The sequence below is a fragment of the Cnephaeus nilssonii genome (genome assembly GCF_951640355.1).
Source record: "Cnephaeus nilssonii genome assembly, chromosome: 13".
Taxonomy (NCBI): Eukaryota; Metazoa; Chordata; class Mammalia; order Chiroptera; family Vespertilionidae; genus Cnephaeus; species Cnephaeus nilssonii.
Genome location: NC_137084.1, coordinates 32,511,723 through 32,530,956, shown reverse-complemented (window position 1 = coordinate 32,530,956; position 19,234 = coordinate 32,511,723). Strand labels below are relative to the sequence as shown.

At 44.2% G+C, this 19,234-nt stretch overlaps 1 protein-coding gene across 3 annotated transcripts in view; it reads left to right on the top strand.

The window, feature by feature from the left end:
- Window positions 1–19,234, top strand: part of INSC (INSC spindle orientation adaptor protein) — a gene marked incomplete at its 5' end in the record, with an annotated part of 92,671 nt that overhangs the window by 24,737 nt on the left and 48,700 nt on the right. For 2 of the 3 annotated variants that reach the window (XM_079789416.1, XM_079789414.1), the window contains 4 exons: window positions 1,673–2,018; window positions 3,003–3,055; window positions 4,181–4,304; window positions 17,785–17,898. In XM_079789416.1, the coding sequence (XP_079645542.1) occupies window positions 1,673–2,018; window positions 3,003–3,055; window positions 4,181–4,304; window positions 17,785–17,898 (637 nt within the window). The remainder of the gene's footprint in view (window positions 1–1,672; window positions 2,019–3,002; window positions 3,056–4,180; window positions 4,305–17,784; window positions 17,899–19,234) is intronic. The other variant, XM_079789415.1, reaches the window with a different exon arrangement.

Sequence of the window (19,234 nt, the reverse complement as noted above, 5' to 3'; positions counted from 1 at the left end):
CTTGGCTCAAATGCCCCTATCTCAGTAAGCCTTCTCTCACCCACCTATTTTAAATCGCTATGTCTACTGCCCCTCCCACTCCCAACACTCTCTACTCTCCTTCCCCGTTCTCTTGTCCTTCACAGCACGTACCACCTCGAACATATTACATGCGTTGCTTATTTATTTTGGAAGTTGCTTAGAAAGTTGACTGTCACCTCACTTGAATGTAAGCTTCCCAAGGGAAGTGATTTTATGTATGTGTTTGCTGTTACAGCCCAGGGCTTTGAAGAGTACTTGGCACATATTAGGCACCAAGTACATATTTTTAAAATAAGTGAAAGTGGGAGGCAGGTGGGGAATGGCTTGAGGCAGCAAGATCAGGGACAGAAACACTAGTTAGAGGACTGTTGCAAGCCAGAGACAAAGGGGCTTGAGCCCGGCCTTTAAGATGAACTGTGCACGTCTTCTGTCCTAATCTTCAGATGATGTTGAAATCTGTCATTGTGAAATTTCTTCCTACTTTGTCTCGATGCTCTAGGCAGATCAAAAGCCCCAGGAGAGTGGAGGCTTGGCATGTTCATCTCCATTTTCCCGCAGTGCCTGGCATTTATATGATATTAAATGTGAGGCACTCAACAAATGTTCAGTGCTTCATTAATGATGTTATTACTGAACTGTATTTGACTTAGTGAATTTCAGAGAGAATTATATTCAATAAATATCTTGGGATCTAATCTACATTCTCATGCTGTTATACTGGAGTTAATTTTGTTTCATTAAAAAAAAACAGCATACATGCTGATGATAGGAAATTGATAAATTAGGGAAATGTTGAAAAAAATAAAAGCCTTAGTTCCACCACCCATAAAGAACCATCAACATTTTAATCTTTTCTTTAAATAATTTTTTTCCAGACATAGTTTTTTAAAACACAATTATAACAATTATGTGTTTACAGTCTTGCATACCGCTTTCCCTACCTTATTAGTGCACACATTTTTCTTTGCTCTAAACTTTTGGAAAGCATTATTTTTTAAATAAATGCATACTATATAACCAAGTAGTTGTACCACAGCTTACTTAACTAACATTTGATAATTACACTATTTCCAGTTTCCTCTTATTGCAAAGATCATGTGCTACTCTGCAAACTTATTGCTTATTATTTGTCTGGTCATCTGCCCCTGAAACTTCTGTGACTGTCTTATTATCTGTTAAATGAACATAATCCTATATAATAAAAGGCTAATATGCAAATTGACCGAATGGCAGAACGACTGGTTGCTATGACATGCACTGACCACTAGGGGGCAGATGCTGAATGCAGGAGGAGCACCACTCAGCCAGAAGCTGGGCTCATGGCTGCAAGCGCAGCAGCGGAGGCGGGACCCCTTCCTGCCTCTGTGGCAGCACTAAGGATGTCCAACTGCAGGCCTAAGCCGGCAGTCGGACATTTCCTGAGGGCTCCTGGACTGTGAGAGGGCACAGGCTGGGCTGAGGGACCTCCTCTCCCCCCGAGTGCACAGATTTTGTGCACTGGGCTTCTAGTGAGAAATAAAAGGATTAAGGTAGGCAAATGCAAGACACAGTGATGAGCACATAGGTGTTCAGTAAACATCAGATGTCTTGGAGTTGAAACCTTTGGAAATTGTGGAGGGTTGATAGCCACTGCACTGTTCCCCGGCTGTAGGCTGCACCTGATGCAGGTGGACTCGGTCCAGCGCTGGATGGAGGACCTGAAGCTCATGACCGAGTGCGAGTGCATGTGTGTCCTGCAGGCGAAGCCCATCAGCCTGGAGGAGGATGCACAAGGTGACCTCATCCTGGCGGGCGGCCCAGGCCCTGGAGACCCCCTGCAGCTGCTGCTCAAGCGGGGCTGGGTCATCAGCACCGAGCTGCGCAGGATCGGCCAGAAGCTGGCCCAGGACCGCTGGGCACGTGTCCACAGCATGAGTGTGCGTCTGACCTGCCACGCCCGCTCCATGGTCAGCGAGTACAGTGCTGTCAGCAGGAGCTCCTCGCAGGAGATGGGCCAGGTCAGTTGCCCTGGGTTGGGTGTGGGAGGGCATGCTTTCTAGAAGAATGGGTCTAAATTCTGGGGCATCTGAACTCTCCCTGCCCCAGGGACCTCCTTCCTCTTCCAGGAAAGCAGGGAAGGCAGTAAGGACATTTGTTGAGTGTAAACGCTGTGCTAAGAATTGTGCTAGGCCTTTTTACACACATCTCCTTTAACTTGCACAACCTCTGAAGCAGATATAGCCATGATGAGAGGCTGCGCAATGATTAAGTATACCACTTTAACGCCAGACTGCCTGGGTTCAAATGTCAGCTCTGCTGTGTGACGTTGGCAAGTTACTTAACTTCTCTGTGCCCTAGTTCTATCATCCTAATGAGTATAATAACAGTATTTGTTTCCTAGAACTGTTGTGAGGACTGATTTGTTACATGTAAAACATTAAAAACAGCTGATTAAGAATATTAGCTGGTATGTAGTATTGTCCTCACTTTATAGATGAGAAAACAGAAACTCAGAGAACCCAACTAACTTGTCCAAGGTGATGCACTAAATGGTGTAATCAGGATTCAACCTAAACCTTTCTAATTCCCAAGCCCATGACTTCTTCTTTTCCAAGACCAAGGTGAACCATTGGAACCTCACACCTATTGTTTCTCTTTCCACTGGCATTTACTTTCCACCTTAGTGCTTTACCTTCTCCTGGCCTCACTTTGCAGGCAGTAAACTTCTATTCAGGCTTGGAAGCCCAGCTCGAATGCCTCTTCCTCTCTGAAGCGTCCCAGATTGCCAGGCATAACTAATTGCTCAGTATTCTTTTCTTAGTGCTCCCCATGCAGCTGGTGATGATCTCTTTTGTCATATCACACTGTATTATAATTTATGTGCCTGTTTCCCAAATCGGATGACTCGATTCTTCATCTTTATGCCCCACAGGGCCCGGTGCAGCAGTTGGTCCTCAGTCAATGTTTATTGAATCGAACAAAATTGACCTATTTTTCTACAGGTTGAGAAGCTGCTAATGGAGAAATGCTCAGAGCTCTCAGCAGTCACAGAGAGGTAAATCTGGGTGCTGGGTAAATGTGGACAGGGGGTGCGCTGTCCTCAGGTGGTGGAAGGGGCTGGCATCTTCTCCCAGAGGGAGAGTGGGAGTGGGGGCGCTGGTGATGGTCTGGGAATTTCCTTCTGCTGACTTTTATCAGCAGCACTGAAAAACTCCCTTGGGATTTTCTGTCCCATTTTCAGGCCTTGGGTAGAATGTAAACGACAGAGGAGAGGCCTGGGCATGGGAAGAAAGGATTCTTGAGGGTTGGTTTTAAGGAATAGGTTTCCCACAGCTTTGGGAAGGCCCTCTGGCCCCCGGGGTCAAGGCAAGGTGAAAGCAGACACTCACATTCTTACATTCACATACACCATAGACACGGATTTCACAGACACTCACTTGCTCATACGCAGATATATAAACACACACTCATGCAATCTCAGAAATACACTCACACCCTCTTCTCTGTATCTCACACACATACACATACATCATTTATACTCGGATCCCCCCCCCCCACACACACACACTCAACCTCACATGTATACACACCCAGTTATGTGTTAGCATTCTCCCTCACCCCTTCCGGCCCCCATGCCTTGGAAGAAAAACCTGGAACTGGGGATCCCCCAGGCCCCCATGAGGCCCTGGGCCTCCCAGTGTAGAACATTCTCAGGACATAGGGATACATTTGAGCCTCATCCCCAGAAGGTTTTCCTGTCTGGGGTGAAAATCCTCAAGGCTCCTCTCTGCATATTGTAGGCAGCAATGCCTTAAAGGGCATTGCCATACACCTGCAGTGAGCACCAGCGAAGCTTCCATTCCCCCTTCCCCTGACCCTGGCTGCGGCGATGGCAGATTCTCCCAGGTAGGATTTGGCGGCTTTCTGGTGGCCTTTCTTTCTGGTGCTGTGGACTGTTAACTCCCACCTCAGGCCAGCACTTACCTGATCTGAACACTAGGAGGCCAGGGGGTGAGCTGTCTATGGAATGTTCCATCTTAGACTCCCCAGGAGTTGCTGTGTCCTCCCCAGGCCACTCGTGCCCCAGCAGGCCTGCAGCAGGCGCACATCTGGCCCCTGCAGCACTCTGGGTTGACTGCCTGCCCCTGGCCGTGGCCCACCCATGTTGTGTTTTCCCCAGGTGCCTCCAGGTTGAGAATGAGCATGTCCTGAAGTCAATGAAGGCCTGCGTGAGCGAGACCCTGAGCACGCTGGGCCAGCATTTTGGCCAGCTGCTGGAGCTGGCCCTGACCCGGGAGGTGCAGGTCAGTGCAGGCTGGGCTGCAGGGGGCGGGGTGGGCAGAGGAACTGGGCCAGGCTGGGGGAAGCTCCGAGTCCCCTTTCTTGGAGGACATCCTCCTTAGACCTCCCACGGGAACTCCAGCACACGAGAGACAGGGCTGTCGGGGCTGAGCAGCCTTCTCAAGCAGTTAGCTCAACCCTGCACTTCCAAGAGGTAAACACTGCAGCCCAGAGAGAGAAGACACTTACCCGAGGTCACACAGCACGGCAGTGGCAGGACCTGACGTGGTTCAGTCTCACTTTCAGAATGGCTCCCACCACCCTAGCTCTTCTCTGCTGTTCCTGTTCACAGTGCGCACACTGGATTTTTATCGTCCTGAAACACTTAAGGCACCTGAAGAAAACAAGCTGATTCTTGGCTATAGATAAGAGTCTAGAAAGGTCATACAGTCCAGTCCGGCCTCTAGGCAGACTCAAGCTTGGTTCCAGAAAGGGTGAGGGTTTCTGGAGCCAATAGGTCTATTGCCAACCTGTGGTTCACCACGAGACCTTGGCACATGAGCCTCTTCAGCCTCCTTTTCCTCATCTACAACGTGCCACCCTGCGCTCGCTTCGGCAGCACATATACTGAAATGGGAGCAGTACAGAGACGACTAGCCTGGCCCCTGAGCAAGGATGGCCTGCGACTTCACTAAGCGTTCCATATTTAACAAACAAATAAATCAAGGGCAGCCCTTTCCCTGAAGGAAAGTGAGAGAACTAAGCAAACAACATATGGAAACTGCTTAGCACAGAGTACGGGTTAAGTACATGTTATGTCTCTCTCTTGCCTTTTCCTATTTTAAAAGCCTTCCATAAGGTTTTCATTCCGATAGGTATTTACATGTTATTTATAGTTACAGGAAGATTGTGTTACATATTTGCCATTCTTTTCCCACCGCCAAATAAAAGCCTTCCACAAATAACAAATCCCTCTCCATGTCGGCTTTCCTCCGAGCTCAGCCCCTCTGCTGAGGCGGGACTTGGCTTTGTCTCTTTCCCGTGATTGGCTCGTTTTGCACGGGCACCGGCCCTGCTGGCCCGGCTCACCTGCTGGCCAGCGAGGCTGGCCCCACGCATCCTCACCCTCCCGACCCAGAAAGATGAAGGCCGCTCATCCTGCCTCGAGAGTCTGGGGCAAGGGGAAGAGAGGGCCAGGCTGGGGTGCTGGGGCCGGCACGTAGAGCTGATGAGCCAATGCTGACAGTCACATGTAGGGGCAGGCGGAGGTTCCAGCTGGGGTCAGTGTCCCAAACTGAACCATGAAGTCCCAGAGGGACCCAGTGGAACATGAGGGCCAAATGGAGGAGTGATGAGTGAGGATCTTGAAGTTAGTGGTGGGGAGGAGGGGGGCCTGGAGGAATGTTTGAGCAGGGGCTCAGGGGCCGCTGATGCTGTTTATGCCATTTTTGGGTTCTCTTGCCTAAAAGTACCAGGTTCAATGAAAAGGGCCGAAATGGAAGAGTAACGTGGGATTGTAAACAGAAGCCAGCTGGGTTTGGAAGCAGCCATCAGCTCTTTTACCCAGGGGCAAAGGGGAGGGTGTCTTTTTGATGCTCTAAGTCACAGAATCCTGGGAAAAGGTCCCTGGGTTGCAAAAGCCTACTTAGGCCCTTTGGACTTCGTATCTAATTTCTTCTAAAAGGTCTTCACACATTCATAGTATTCCATAGATAGGGATTTTGGTGTGTTTTGTTCATGGATATATATCTAGTGACTAGAACAGTACCTGGCATACAGTAGGCAGTCAATAAAGATTTACTGCCCAGCCAGCATAGCTTAGTGGTTGAGTATTGACCTACAAACCAGGAGGTCGTGGTTCAATTCCAGGTCAGGGCATATGCTTGGGTTTTGGGCTCCATCTCCAGTGGGGGCCATGGAGGAGGCAGCTGATCAATGCTTCTCTCTCATCATTGATGTTTCTATCTCTCTGTCCCTCTCCCTTCCTCCCTGAAATTAAAAAAATATATATATTTAAAAAATGTTTACTAATGAACAAATGGTAAGCAGTATATTCCAAACTTACATAGTCACAGATCTTTTTTTATTCTTAAAAAGTATCTATTCACTTATACTGGGATGCTGGTGCTTTAGAAAATACAATTTGGGAGTCCCCCCCCCCCTTTTTTTTTTGCATCAGGGAGCCACACAGACTCTTGAATAGAGGAACAATGCTCTTCCCACTCCCCCCACCCCACAGTGCTTACAGAAAGGGCAGTGATGATTTAGCACTACTCTGCACTGGCCTGGTCTATCCTGGAATGTTACCAGACCCCAGATGTGTCACTGGCAATGATTGTGCTCAGAGGTTCCTGGAAGGATAGGGTCAGGCTGATGATCAACGTACGTGGAGAATAGGCGGAGGAGCAGGGGATGTTTACTCTAATGATGGGTATTCTGCTACCTCCAAAGTTCTGTGCTTTGAAAGGAAAGAAGGACCTCAAGCCAGTGGAGTGAAGTTACAAGACCTTCTATGTGAAAAGTTTATGAAGCAACTAGAGGCCTGGTGTACAAAAATTTGTGCACTCGTGTGTGTGTGTGTGTGTGTGGGGGGGGGGGGCGGTTCCTCAGCCTGGCCTGTGCTCTCTTGCAGTCTGAGACCCCTTGGGGGATGTCCACCTGCCAGCTTAGGTCCACTCCCCAGGGGATTGGGCCTAAGCTGGCAGTCAGACATCCCTCTGGCAGCCGGGAGCCATCAGGGGATATCCAATTGATGTCTTAGGTCCGCTCCCTCGGGGAGCAGGACTAAGCTATCAGTCGGACATCCTTAGCACTGTCGAGGAGGTGGAAGAGGCTCCCGCCACTGCCGTTGCACTCACAGCCATCAGCCTTGCTTGTGGCTGAGTAGAGCGCCCTCTGTGGGAGCACACTGACCACCAGGGGCATCTCCAGAGTTGAGTGTCTGCCCCCTGGTGGTCAGTGAGCATCATAGTGACCGGTCATTCTGCTATTCGGGTCAATTTGCATATTACCCTTTTATTATATAGGATAGGGCTGCTTCACAATGGAAGGGGCCACTTTAGGAACTCCCCACCACTGAGACGGGCAAGGCATGCCTGGGAGGACATCAGCAGGGGATGGAGGTTAGGCTGAGTGACTTGCAAAGGTTTTTCCAATCTTGAGAGTATGCGATTCTATGAATGCGGGTACTGTAGGGTTGTCTGAGCATGGAATTTGGAGGTACATCAGGGTTCAAATCCTGGCCATGCTACTTACTGGATATGCAAACTTGGGCAAGTTACTTAATTTCTCTGATCCTCAGTTTCCTCACCTCTACAGTGAGACTTAAATGAAATAACACGTGAGTATTGGGTGGCATTCTTCTGAATGTGTCAACTGACTTATTCACTAGAAACCAATAGCAAGCTTTGCTAAAAAAAAACAACAACTCCTAATCACCTAATTAATTATTAAAATAATTTAACTACTTAGTGGTCATGGAAAAATTTAAGTCTTAAATTTTTGGAGTCATGAGTGGGAAATTAATGAGCATTGATGCTTAGTCTATCTGGGAATAAAGGGTTAGCCATGTGGGAGGTAAGGGGAAAAGACTTGACTTACAAAAACCTATCTATTTGAAGATGACTTCTAGGACTCTCTCCATTGAACCGCTGGCTCAGCTTCATGTGGATAGATGTTATATTTACTCATCCTTTCGTTCCGTTAATCCCTTTTTCTTTTAGTTTAAACTAGCACATTGATGCTAATAAAACTGACTGGAAATGCATTTTAAAAAATTATATATATTTTTAATTGATTTCAGAGAGGAAGGAAGAAGGAGAGAGAGATAGAAACATCAATGATGAGAGAGAATCATTGGTCAGCTGTCTCCTGCATGCTCCACATTGGGGATCGAGCCCACACCCCGGGCATGTGCCCTGACCAGGAATTGAACTGGTGACCTCTTGGTTCCTGGATTGACACTCAACCACTGAGCCACACCAGCCAGGCAAGGGGAATGTATTTTGGCTCTGTGGCTAAGTAAGCTTGTTAAAACTTTATCTCACAAATTTCCCCTTCATGGCCCAGGCAGAGCTGGACAACCTTGGGCCTCACCTGAGGGACAAACACCTATCCTGTAACAAAGGTCAAACCACAGGGACACTTTCTAAGTGAAGAGGGGTGGGCACCAAGCTGAACATATCCAGTTCCTTCTTCCAAACTCACTCAACTCATCCCTAACCTCTCAGCATGGTGACATGAAGGGGTAGGGAGTGAAGCCAACAGATGGTGATGCTGAAATCCCAGCAGGGGAACAGGAGAAGTGGGAACCAAGTATTGCTCCTTAGTACTTCACAGTTTTGTCCTATTATATCATTGGATTTATCCATTAGGCTATGCTGAGGCCGGAGTGTGGCTGTGCCCCTTGGAGAAGGAGGTCAGCTGCCCGTGGAGCAATCTTTTCTACCTTTATGAGGCCATTTCACCAAATAACAACTCCTACTCCTTTGTAGACTCTTTGGAATCACAGTGGGCAATTTCGACTTTGCTCCCAGCAGGCTCGGAAATGACTAACAATATTACCTTCATTAAATTAACTCTAAGGAGGCTTTGTAGCAAAAGCTCAAAATTGCTTTTCTGTTTTATTCCCCACTCTCCGATTTAGCTCAGCTCCGTTGTCTAAAATAGGTAATTAGCCTGGCCGGTGTGGTTCAGTGGTTGAGCATGGACAAATGAACCAGGACGTCATGGTTCGATTTCTGGTCAGGGCACGTGCTGGGGTTGTGGGTTCCATCCCTGGTAGGGGGTGTGCAGGAGGCAGCCGATCAATGATTCTCGTCATTGATGTTTCTATTTCTCTCTCCCTCTGCCTTCCTTTCTGAAATCAAGAAAAATCAATCAATCAATCGGCAATTAGAGGCTGCAATGTGATTAAATGACAGCACAAAGATAATCCAAACATAATGGCCAGCTGAGAAAGATGTCCAAAAAAATTAATATAGTCTCCTATCTCATTTTAAAGATCCCTTGGAGAAAATAAAGTAAAAGAAAAAAGAAAACCGAACCCCTTTACCCTTAGGAGTATTTCAAAGCACCAAATTCTTAGGTTAATATAATTCTTTTCAACTTTCTTGCTCATCTCAGCCAGGAGGGTCTCATTTGTGTGTGTGTGGGAGGGGGCGGGGGGGGGGGAGAGTCACATTTCCTTGGGCAGACAGTCCAGGCTGTCTCTCCAGCAGTGGGAGGGAGATCCATCAGAGCTTTTCAGTTTTTCTTTCCCCACCATCGGTGAAAGGGCCCAAGAGTAAACACATTGGATACACAATCTTATCACAGCCTTACCCCTCCATTGGCAGTGTTTAAACAGGCTAACCCTCAATTGCTAGAGTAGGGACTCCAAGCATCATGTTATCCCAGACTCCACTCTTACAGCCAGACACTCTGTACCTGGGAGAAGACGGTGGTGGTGACACCGTATTGGTTGCAGCTGCAGCAGGTTGTCACTCAGTTTATTTCACTTGTCCATAGTCCACAAGGACGTATCAACATACATTCCCTGGGGGGAAGCATCCTTTCTCTTCGAGGGTGTTGGTAAGTTTTCATCTTCCTGCAAAGTCAGGCATTTGCTTCCCAAGGACTTACTCATTTGTATCCTGGCCTATCCAGCATTTTTAACATTCTTACTTCCTAGCTCCCCTCTAAATGCTGTGTTCCTGCTACCTTAGGCTGTGTTGATCTGGGCTTCTTGGAGTGATGTAGGCCAGTGGTCTTCAAACCATGCCAATGCACTGTTCTCCAGGTTCCCGAAGATTTCCCTGGGGAAATGCAAGCACATATAGTTTTAAGGAAATGAATTTCCAGATCTCCCATTTTTATTTGTTCCTTCCCTAAAATGATTCTCCCAATATTATACAGAGTTTATAGTGTCCTCTTACTTTCCAAAAGAAAGGCATACTCAGACTCATCCCAAACTTTACAGCACATTGCCTGGCTGTGCAGAAACCTTGGGACGGTAGTGGCGAGATCAAGCAAAGGAGAACTTTCATTCATGAACCATAAAGCCCTTTGGCCTCCATGAATTGCTTTACATATATTTCTGTTGAGCAAGGCATTAGAAATTGTGTCTTTTGCCCAGTGTGGGGCTTTTCTGAATTCAGATACCTGGGGGGGGGGGCGGGGGGGGGCGGGGGAGGGAGGGAGAGAGAGAGAGAGAGAGAGAGAGAGAGAGAGAGAGAGAGAGAGATATGGAGGGGAGGGTATAAAAGTTTCCCATTTACCTTATCCCTTTCATCTCCATTTCATCTCTAATGTGCATGGCTCTTGAGGGACATTCTCCTTAGACAAAGGAAAGAAAGCACTGGTAGGACACACAGAACCCTAAATTTTTTTTTTTTTTGAGAACATAATTAAATGCAAACAATTTTTTCAGCTATATTTTATCCTCAGTCCTATGTCATTAACTGTAAAGAAAAGTATCTTTGAAAACTCCAAGACTCTAAAGGTTAATGAGATTGACTCTTTTCAAAGTAATTGAGATATTTTTTAGAACAACCACATTTTTTCAAGCTATAGTGGTTAGAATCTACAGAGATAAGTTTTACATGATTTTTTTTTTCAGATTTGGTGCACATTATTTAAGAATGCAGTTAAAGCCTATTTTGTCAAAAACATTAATGACATATTTATAGTAATTCTACTTCCTGTTAACAAAAGATAAAATTAATTTTTAGCAGCTGAACTAATTAGTTTAAGCAGTAAATACCTTTTTTCCTTCTCTAAATACATGAAGTGTGATCATGAGAGCTACTAAATATAATCAGATGCTTTCTGATTTGTTCTCAGATCTTATTTCATTGTTCTGTAAAATGAACAGCAGAGTTTAATACATATACACACCTATTTGCTGAAGGAACACAATGCCATTTTATCATCTTTTTAGGTTTACAATGAATTTACAGTGTTAGCTGCATATTACTTTGAATTATTAAAATACTAGTAAATTGTTTTATTTTGGCTTTATAACATATACAAATAAATAAAAATTTATTTTTGGTATACATTATTTTAATATTGACAGTTTTTAGTATTTTCTCTTAGAGAATGATTTCCATTAATTATTGTCAGTGGATTTTTTTTTTTAGCATCTTTTGAAACACATATCAACACATTTTTAAATTAAAAATGAAGTCAGGTCTTAGTTAGAGAAAGTTAAGAAGTATCTTTGCCAATTAGTTTACAGGGTGGGTATTTCCCACAAATTAAATAAGCAAAAGCTATAGCTTCAAGGTTTTGGTGAAACATATTTGAAACATCCAAAAATATTTTATTTAAAAGTTGTATTGGCAATGATATTAATAATATTTTGAGTTTCCTAATTCTTTTGGAATAATTTGGATAACCCAAGAGTCTCTTAGTGAAAGAGCAGTGGGTATAATTAATAGTTCCTTGATAAGCCTTGGTAAAGTACTTTTTGGAATTTTTCCCAGAAATTGAAATAGTGAATGAATATCTGTAATGACTGGGTAACAAATGCTTTTGCAAATCAAATGGTTTCCAATTCTTTGCTTTTTACTACTGTAAAGGAGGACCAATTTAGAGGAGTTATCAGCTGGCAGATCATTAAAAATCGTGTTTGATGATAGATCACTATGTGATTACATAACTCAGAATGTGCTCAAAGGGCTGAATAACTTGGCTATCCAACTTGGCTATACAACTCCCATCCCTCTCTATAGATTTATGGGAATAAGCTTTTTCAGGGTTTACATCTAAAAATATAACACTAAGTCAATATTCAATCATGGATTTGTGGATGAATTAGAAAGTCTTAAAAGAATAAAAAGACTGGCCAGGCTGGTGTGGCTCAGTAGTTGAGCGTAGACACATGAACAAAGAGGTTACCAGTTCCGTTCCTGGTCAGGGTACATGCACGGGTTGTGGAATTGGTGCCCAGTGTGGGGTATACAGTAGGAAGCATCGTTGTTTCTCTCTCTCATGGATGTTTCTATCTCTCTATCCCTCTCCTTTCCTCTCTCTCAAAAAACCCCAAACACCTTATTCATCTTATTAAGAGATCTATTTATTAATATTTTAAGCTTTATGATTTATAATCATTTATTAAACTTATAGTCTATATTGTTTTGACCTTTAGTACTGATGATAACTAACGCTAACACAACCAAGAAGAGACTATTTTTAAACACTTATTGCCTTAGAATCAGAGGAAATAAAATAAAATTTCAGTGTGAAGTATGATAAGGGCGAGCAATAAAACACTTTAACACTTAAATGTATGACATAAGTATAAAATTCTGAGGGAGAATTGGGATGTAAATATAAGTATGAAAGGGAAAATGCAAATTGTTCAAATGTTAAAGAGATTATTCATGTATTTTTAAATGGATGATGATGGCATCAAGTTGTTTTCGTATTTAGATTTCATTGACTACATCTGTAAGAGTAATACAATGGTTATATTTTATGTCAATATTTACAATCTGTTACCTCCTTCTCTACTTTGTTTTTTTAAATATATGATGAAAAATTTTCCCTGTCAAGTAAAAAATGATTTTTTAAAAATTCTTTTAGGGCTTAATGAGAGAGAGAGAGAAAAAAAACATGACTAGGATGCACAAGCGCTCTGGTTCCTTGTCATGATGGCTGCTGGCCCTGCCCCATGCTGGAGAATTGCTCAGGCCGTGAGCAATCTTCAAGGGAGAGTATTACTCCTGATGTCTGGCTTTATGCACCTAGTGAGTCCGTTGGTCATGTGATTCTCAGACCACTGTCTTTCCATCTCTTTTGAACATTTTAGCCTTGAGTAGCATTTCTTTCTGCTACATCTTTTTGTGTGCAGTAATAAATTCTGCCTCCAGCGTTCTCTTGCCTTCTGTTACTCCCCTCCTGTTTTCAGGGAAACTCAGCTGAATTTCTAAGTTTGCCCTGCATCTCATGCGAGTTTGTTTCATTCTCTAATTCATAGAATGAGCACCAGTTGCTGGATCTGATTGGCTTTCCTGCTTTGATTTCTCTTTCTTTTCCAGCAAAATTTTTTTGTTTTGTTTTTGTTTTCCCAAAACTTTCTTTTAGATTTGGGGATGTGCCTTATTGAGAGGAATGAAATAAATTGAGGTCTGGGTCTGCCCCAAACCTCCAGTTTTAAGAGATCTTATCTACATTTGCCTCCCTCAATTGGATGTTCTCACCCAGGAGATATTTCTCTATCAAACCAATAGCTAATCTGAGCCTGGATGGAATTATTATTTTGTCTGTCTCCTACTGAGTATGTCCAATCTTTCTGTGTCTTTCCTCAGAGTCCTAACTTAGGCATTTCTCCAATATGTACTCTTAGGGCAGAGCCAATACTATAGCCACATATTCAAAACATTTCACTTAGAAATTTATCCTTTGAATATTTCATGCTGATCTCTGATTCTTTTTCTGTGCTCCAGAACTCCATTAATGCCCAACAGCAATCATTTTTATTCTGTCTTATAATTTTAAGGGTCAAGAATTTGGTCCAGCCCTAACCGGTTTGGCTCAGTGGATAGAGCGTCGGCCTGCGGACTCTAGGGTCCCAGGTTCGATTCTGGTCAAGGGCATGTACCTTGGTTGTGGGCACATTCCCAGTGGGGAGTGTGCAGGATGCAGCTGATTGATGTTTCTCTCTCATCGATGTTTCTAACTCTCTATCCCTCTCCCTTCCTCTCTGTAAAAAATCAATAAAATACATTTCTTTAAAGAAAGAATTTGGTCCAGGCTTGGCTGAGTGATTCTTCTGTTCCACGAGGCATCAGCAGAGCTCACTTGGTGGTATTCAGCTGGCAAATGGTTTACAGAGTCTTAGAAAGCATCATCTTGTGTGTGGTCTCTTGGAGGGGATGACTGGAAAGTGCGTCTCAAATGAGAGTATTGATCAGAGATCCTACACATGGCTTCTCCAGCATGGCAGTCTCAGGGTTATCACACTTCTTACATGGTAACTCAGGACTCAGACAAGAATATCCCAAGGAGTCTGAGTGGCAGCTTCAAGGCTTCTTATGACCTGGTCTTGGACATCCTAGAACATCATTTCTGCCAAGTGCTGGCTTTTGTTAGTTACTGAGGCCATCCCAGATTCAAAGGAGGGAAATTAGAACCCACATCTCTCTGGGAGGAATAGCAAAGCATTTGTGACCATCTTGAACATACTGCCCCCTGTCCAAACAGCCCACATTTATGTAGTCCTTGTGCATAGCTGGGCCGCCCTAACCATGCCCAACTGTGGATCTTCCACCTGAAGCTCCAGGAAGAGGCCTCCTAATATTTTCCTGGCTCCTTCTGAGAACTCATTCCAGGCGGTTGTTTGAGAGTTTACCTCTCTTGATAAATATCACTGAGCTGCAGTCGTTCTTTCTGATTGAAAAACAATGAAAAATCTATCGTCCTTTTCTAATTTCTTATTTAGAGCAGTTAAGTTGCATGCATCCCTTTAACTCTTTCTTATCCCTGTCTCTTGCTTATATCTCATTGTTGTGTTTCACATCTGCATAGTCTATCTTTTAAGGAAATATATCTGTCATTCAGCCTAATTGGTTTACTTTCCTTTATTTTGTTTCTATTTTTTTTCAACACTCTATTCATGATATAGGGTGAAGCACATTTTTGAAACTTACCCAATTCCTCATTGATTTCCTGAAAAACAAATTGACTTCAGAGACTGTGTGAGTTTAAAGCTGACACCCAGACAGAATTTGATAAGAAATGCCTGTGACAGATAAATGGAAGGAAGCAGGAGCGGGGATAGAAAATTACGTTGCTGTTTTGACAACTGAGAAAGAGGAAGAAGGAAGAACTGAGTAGAAAGAGACTCAGAATTTTCAAGTCAAAGTCACCCATTAGAGGAGTCTCCTGTCCCACAGTCATGGGCCTGCACTGCAGTCAGACACAGCTGGGCGTAGCTCAGGGGAAGGGTGACCTTGGCCAGAACATGGGTGGTGGATCCCGAGGGGCAGCAGCTGGGACTCTGTCACCTCTGCCCCTGCAGCAGGAGCCCTGGCCACCAGAGGTCAGAGCATTGTAGATGCTTATGGAAGGCAGGATGGAGGCTGGATACTTTCATCTCTACTGGTCCGGCTGAGGTCCCGCTGACAATGAAGGAGGAGTCACTAACTTTTGGAAACAGGAAGTCCAATTCACGTGGTTAAGATCCAGCTTCACTAGGTACCACACGCCAGATTTCTGAGTCTCAGTTTCCTCAATTGTGTAATAAGGTTTGGACTACTCTTCTGAGGGCCCATCCAGCCCTGACGTTTTATGATACTTTGGGCCTTGACGACTTCAGAGGAGCCTTTGCACTCACGTCTTTCCGCATTTACTAATGTACCTGTGAACATGATGCTAAATGCTTTTCATGGTCAGAGAGCTGGTTCACTGAGACATAGCTGGGGGGTAATTACGGTAATACGCACATGGACATTAAAAGAAATTATTCTTAGACATAAATTGTCTCACAGTCTCAGGTGATTGCACAAGACATTGGGTTTGGATTGTTTAATGTAATGCTAATTTGCTTCAAGTGCAAACACTAATCAGGAACATTAGGTAATTATCATTTAGGTAGAGGACCCCGTATATGACATCTGCATTTTCATGTGAGCATTAGTATCACTTATGTAACTGCTTACGGTAACGAGAGGGGAGGCTTCTAAGAAATAGGCTCATTATAGAGATTTGTAGTGACAAATCTTGATTATTAATTTTACCTTTTGTTGAATATCTTACAAAAGGCATCTATCAGATCTTAGGGGATAATTTTTATATTTATGTAATTTGATTAGATACACACTGAATCTTAGTGTGAAGAACCCTATGAGTTTGAATAAAGAAGAAAAAGAGGGAGAGCCATTTATGTGGAGCCTCAAACCCCCTTAGTTTCAATCATGTTACAAAAGGGGAAACCGAGGCCTAGGGAGTTTATCTCAGTTGCCCAAGATCACAAAAACAATTTTATTTTGCTTCTCAGTGCCAGGTACCTTTAAAAGTTCTTTATATGTTTTGACAACCTTAATAGATGGGTATAATCACCATAATCACGATACACATTGTTATTGCCACCATTTTGCAGATGGCAAAACTGAGGCAAATAGGGCTAAGTTACTTGCTCTAGGGCACATACACAGAAGTTGCGTCAAGATTTGAACCCAGGCAGTTTGGCTCAGAAATCCATGCTTTTACCATACACACACTTCCTGATCAACATAGTGTGTTAAAAAAGGCAAGCTGGACTAGAACTCAGATCTCATTAAGTATCTTTTCCATAATACCAGAGTTAATAAAAACTAAATCCGTTTCATATTTTAAAATAAACATGGCAACTGAAAGTGCAAAAATGGCTGCTCAGAGCACCCATCTCTGAAGAGCTTACTTTCGTGCATGAGGCCCCCCAAAGGCAGCTCTCCCCCATCTCCATCTCCACACCTCTCAAATAAAAACCCTCAAGAAATTAGTATTAATTAGCAGGCAGGAATCATTTATAAATGAGCAACGTGCTTTAAAGCAAATGGCTGAGTATGAAGTAGTTTCAAGATACCTGAAAAGGTTTTACTTAGAAATAACCTAACTCTTCTAGGAATAATGTTCTTACCTTCTTGATAATTTACTATTTGTTTCCTTCCCGGGCCTCCCTGGGTCCTGTGTTTAATGTTCCCAGACCTCTCACCACTAGCCTGGGATTCCTCAGCCTTGATCAATGCGACATACCCACTTTTGGACAGGACCAGAGCTGCTATTTTGGCCTGGCTAGAGACCCAATGCAAGCGTGCCCCCTCCCCCAACCCCCCCATTAAGCTACTGTAGAGTAGACTGCTTCTTTTCACTTAACCCCTTACCCAGCTGGGGTTCTCTGTTGGCTAATAGCCATCCAAAAATAAGAAGCTTCTTTGGTCACCACAGCTCTGTTTTCAACGTGATGGTTTATTTAGTAACTGATGTTTTCTGTTCTCTTAGGAGTCAGTAGCACAACAAAATGGTACTCGCTGAGACCATCAGTATTTCCTGATCCACTGGAGCAGGGCATGTTTGTCATCTAGGCCCCAAGGATTCGAAATGATCCCACGTTTCTAAAATGTAGCTCCGATTTCATGCTGGCTCATGTCTTTCCCAAAGTTAGAACCTCATCACCCCCATAGTAGGACTATGGATGGGACAGGATTATAGATTCCAGAGGGCCCTTAAGAGCATGAAACCACTGATGCTTTGTTAAGGAAGATGAACAGAAGGTAGATGGGGGTGAGCAGTGGTCGGCAAACTCATTAGTCAACAGAGCCAAGTATCAACAGTACAATGACTGAAATTTATTTTGAGAGCCAAATTTTTTAAACTTAGACTATATGGGTAGGTACATTGTTATTAACTTAATTAGGGTATGTGGTATTTTGTGGAAGAGCCACAGTCAAGGGGCCAAAGAGCCGCATGTGGCTCGCGAGCCACAGTTTGCCGACCACTGGGGGTGAGTAACTGTGAACCTCTGCTCTCTTTTCTTAGGCACTGGTGAGAAAAATTGATGCCTCGGACAATATCTACACCACGGAATCCACCACAGGGAACCTGTTTAGCCTGACCCAGGAGGGGGCTCCCTTGTGCCGCATAATAGCTAAGGTGAGGTTCATGGTTAGGGGCCAACATTGACAGGCTGGGGGAGAGTGCAAGGAAGCTAGTTTTGGGGAATAACTGGCTCGGGAAGTTGTCCTGCCTCTAGCATTTGCTTGCTGTGTGACCTTGAAAGAGACACCTCCCCTCCCTGGACCTTGGTGTCTCCATCTTTAATAGTGGCTTGCCCCTCTGATTCATTCCCTACTTGATGTCTCAGTGCCCTCAGACCCTCTACCATCGTTCTTCATGTATGGTGCCTATTATAAAAACCAACCCTCTTTCCTCGTCTCCACATATCCCACCAAACCCCAAACCCAAACTCAGGTTGCTGGCTGGATCCCCAAAATGTCTGCAGCCACAAGGGGAAGACACACTCGAAAAGACAGTGGTTTTCAGCAATTACAATGGGAGTTACAATTCATTAGCTTCATGATCAATATGCTCGTGCCCTAAAGGTCCAAACATGTAGGGCAAACATAGGTAATTGGTAACCTTTGGACCTCACCAGGGCCTGCTTCATTTGTACTTTTCTACTTGAGAAATGACATCCCATTGGGGATAGAAGCAGTGGTCTCATTGGAAGCAAAGTAATGCCGTTCAATTGACTTAGGATGCCAGTCACCGGAAGATGCTCCAGCGCTGGGGTTTCCAGGGAGTTTTGGAAAACACAGATCCTTTTGCTCCACCCCAAACTTACTGAGGTCCTGGGATAAGACTGGGCATTTAACAAGTTCTATGGGTGACTCTGAGGCATGGTCAGATCCTCAGATTCAGTGATCTAAGCCCTTGAGGACATCTGGAAGAGTAGGGTAAATGCTTATGAACCCTGGTCAGGGAGCAGTAAATTCTATAGAACAGCAATAGCTGACATTTGCACTGAATGCCTTGCACACATTGTTTCTTTTTAATCACAAACCATCCTATGAAGTAGGCGTCATGTTGTTTCCATCTCTAGTTGAAGAAATGGTTTGAGGGATTTGCTCAGAGTCCTACAACTGATAAAGAGTGAAGTCAGAATTCAAACCCAAGTCTCTTTACTTTAGAGCTCATGGTCCTAGAACCCACAATGGTGACTTCTGGTTCAGTCTTTGGCCTTTCAGATTCTTGGACCAAAGCGTGACTCAGACGTTCTCAACTCTACACATTAGAATCACTGGGGAGCTTTAAGAATGTTCTGATTCAGACTTAATTGGTCCAGAATAGGATCTGGGGTGAATATTTTTGCATTCTGCGTGACTCTAATGTGCCTCTTGGGTTGGGGACCGTCTCTTAGAGAGTGCTTTGGTTGTGATTTGACTTGGAAAGCTTGTGGTGTTGATGGGCAAAGGGCACAGTGAGGGTA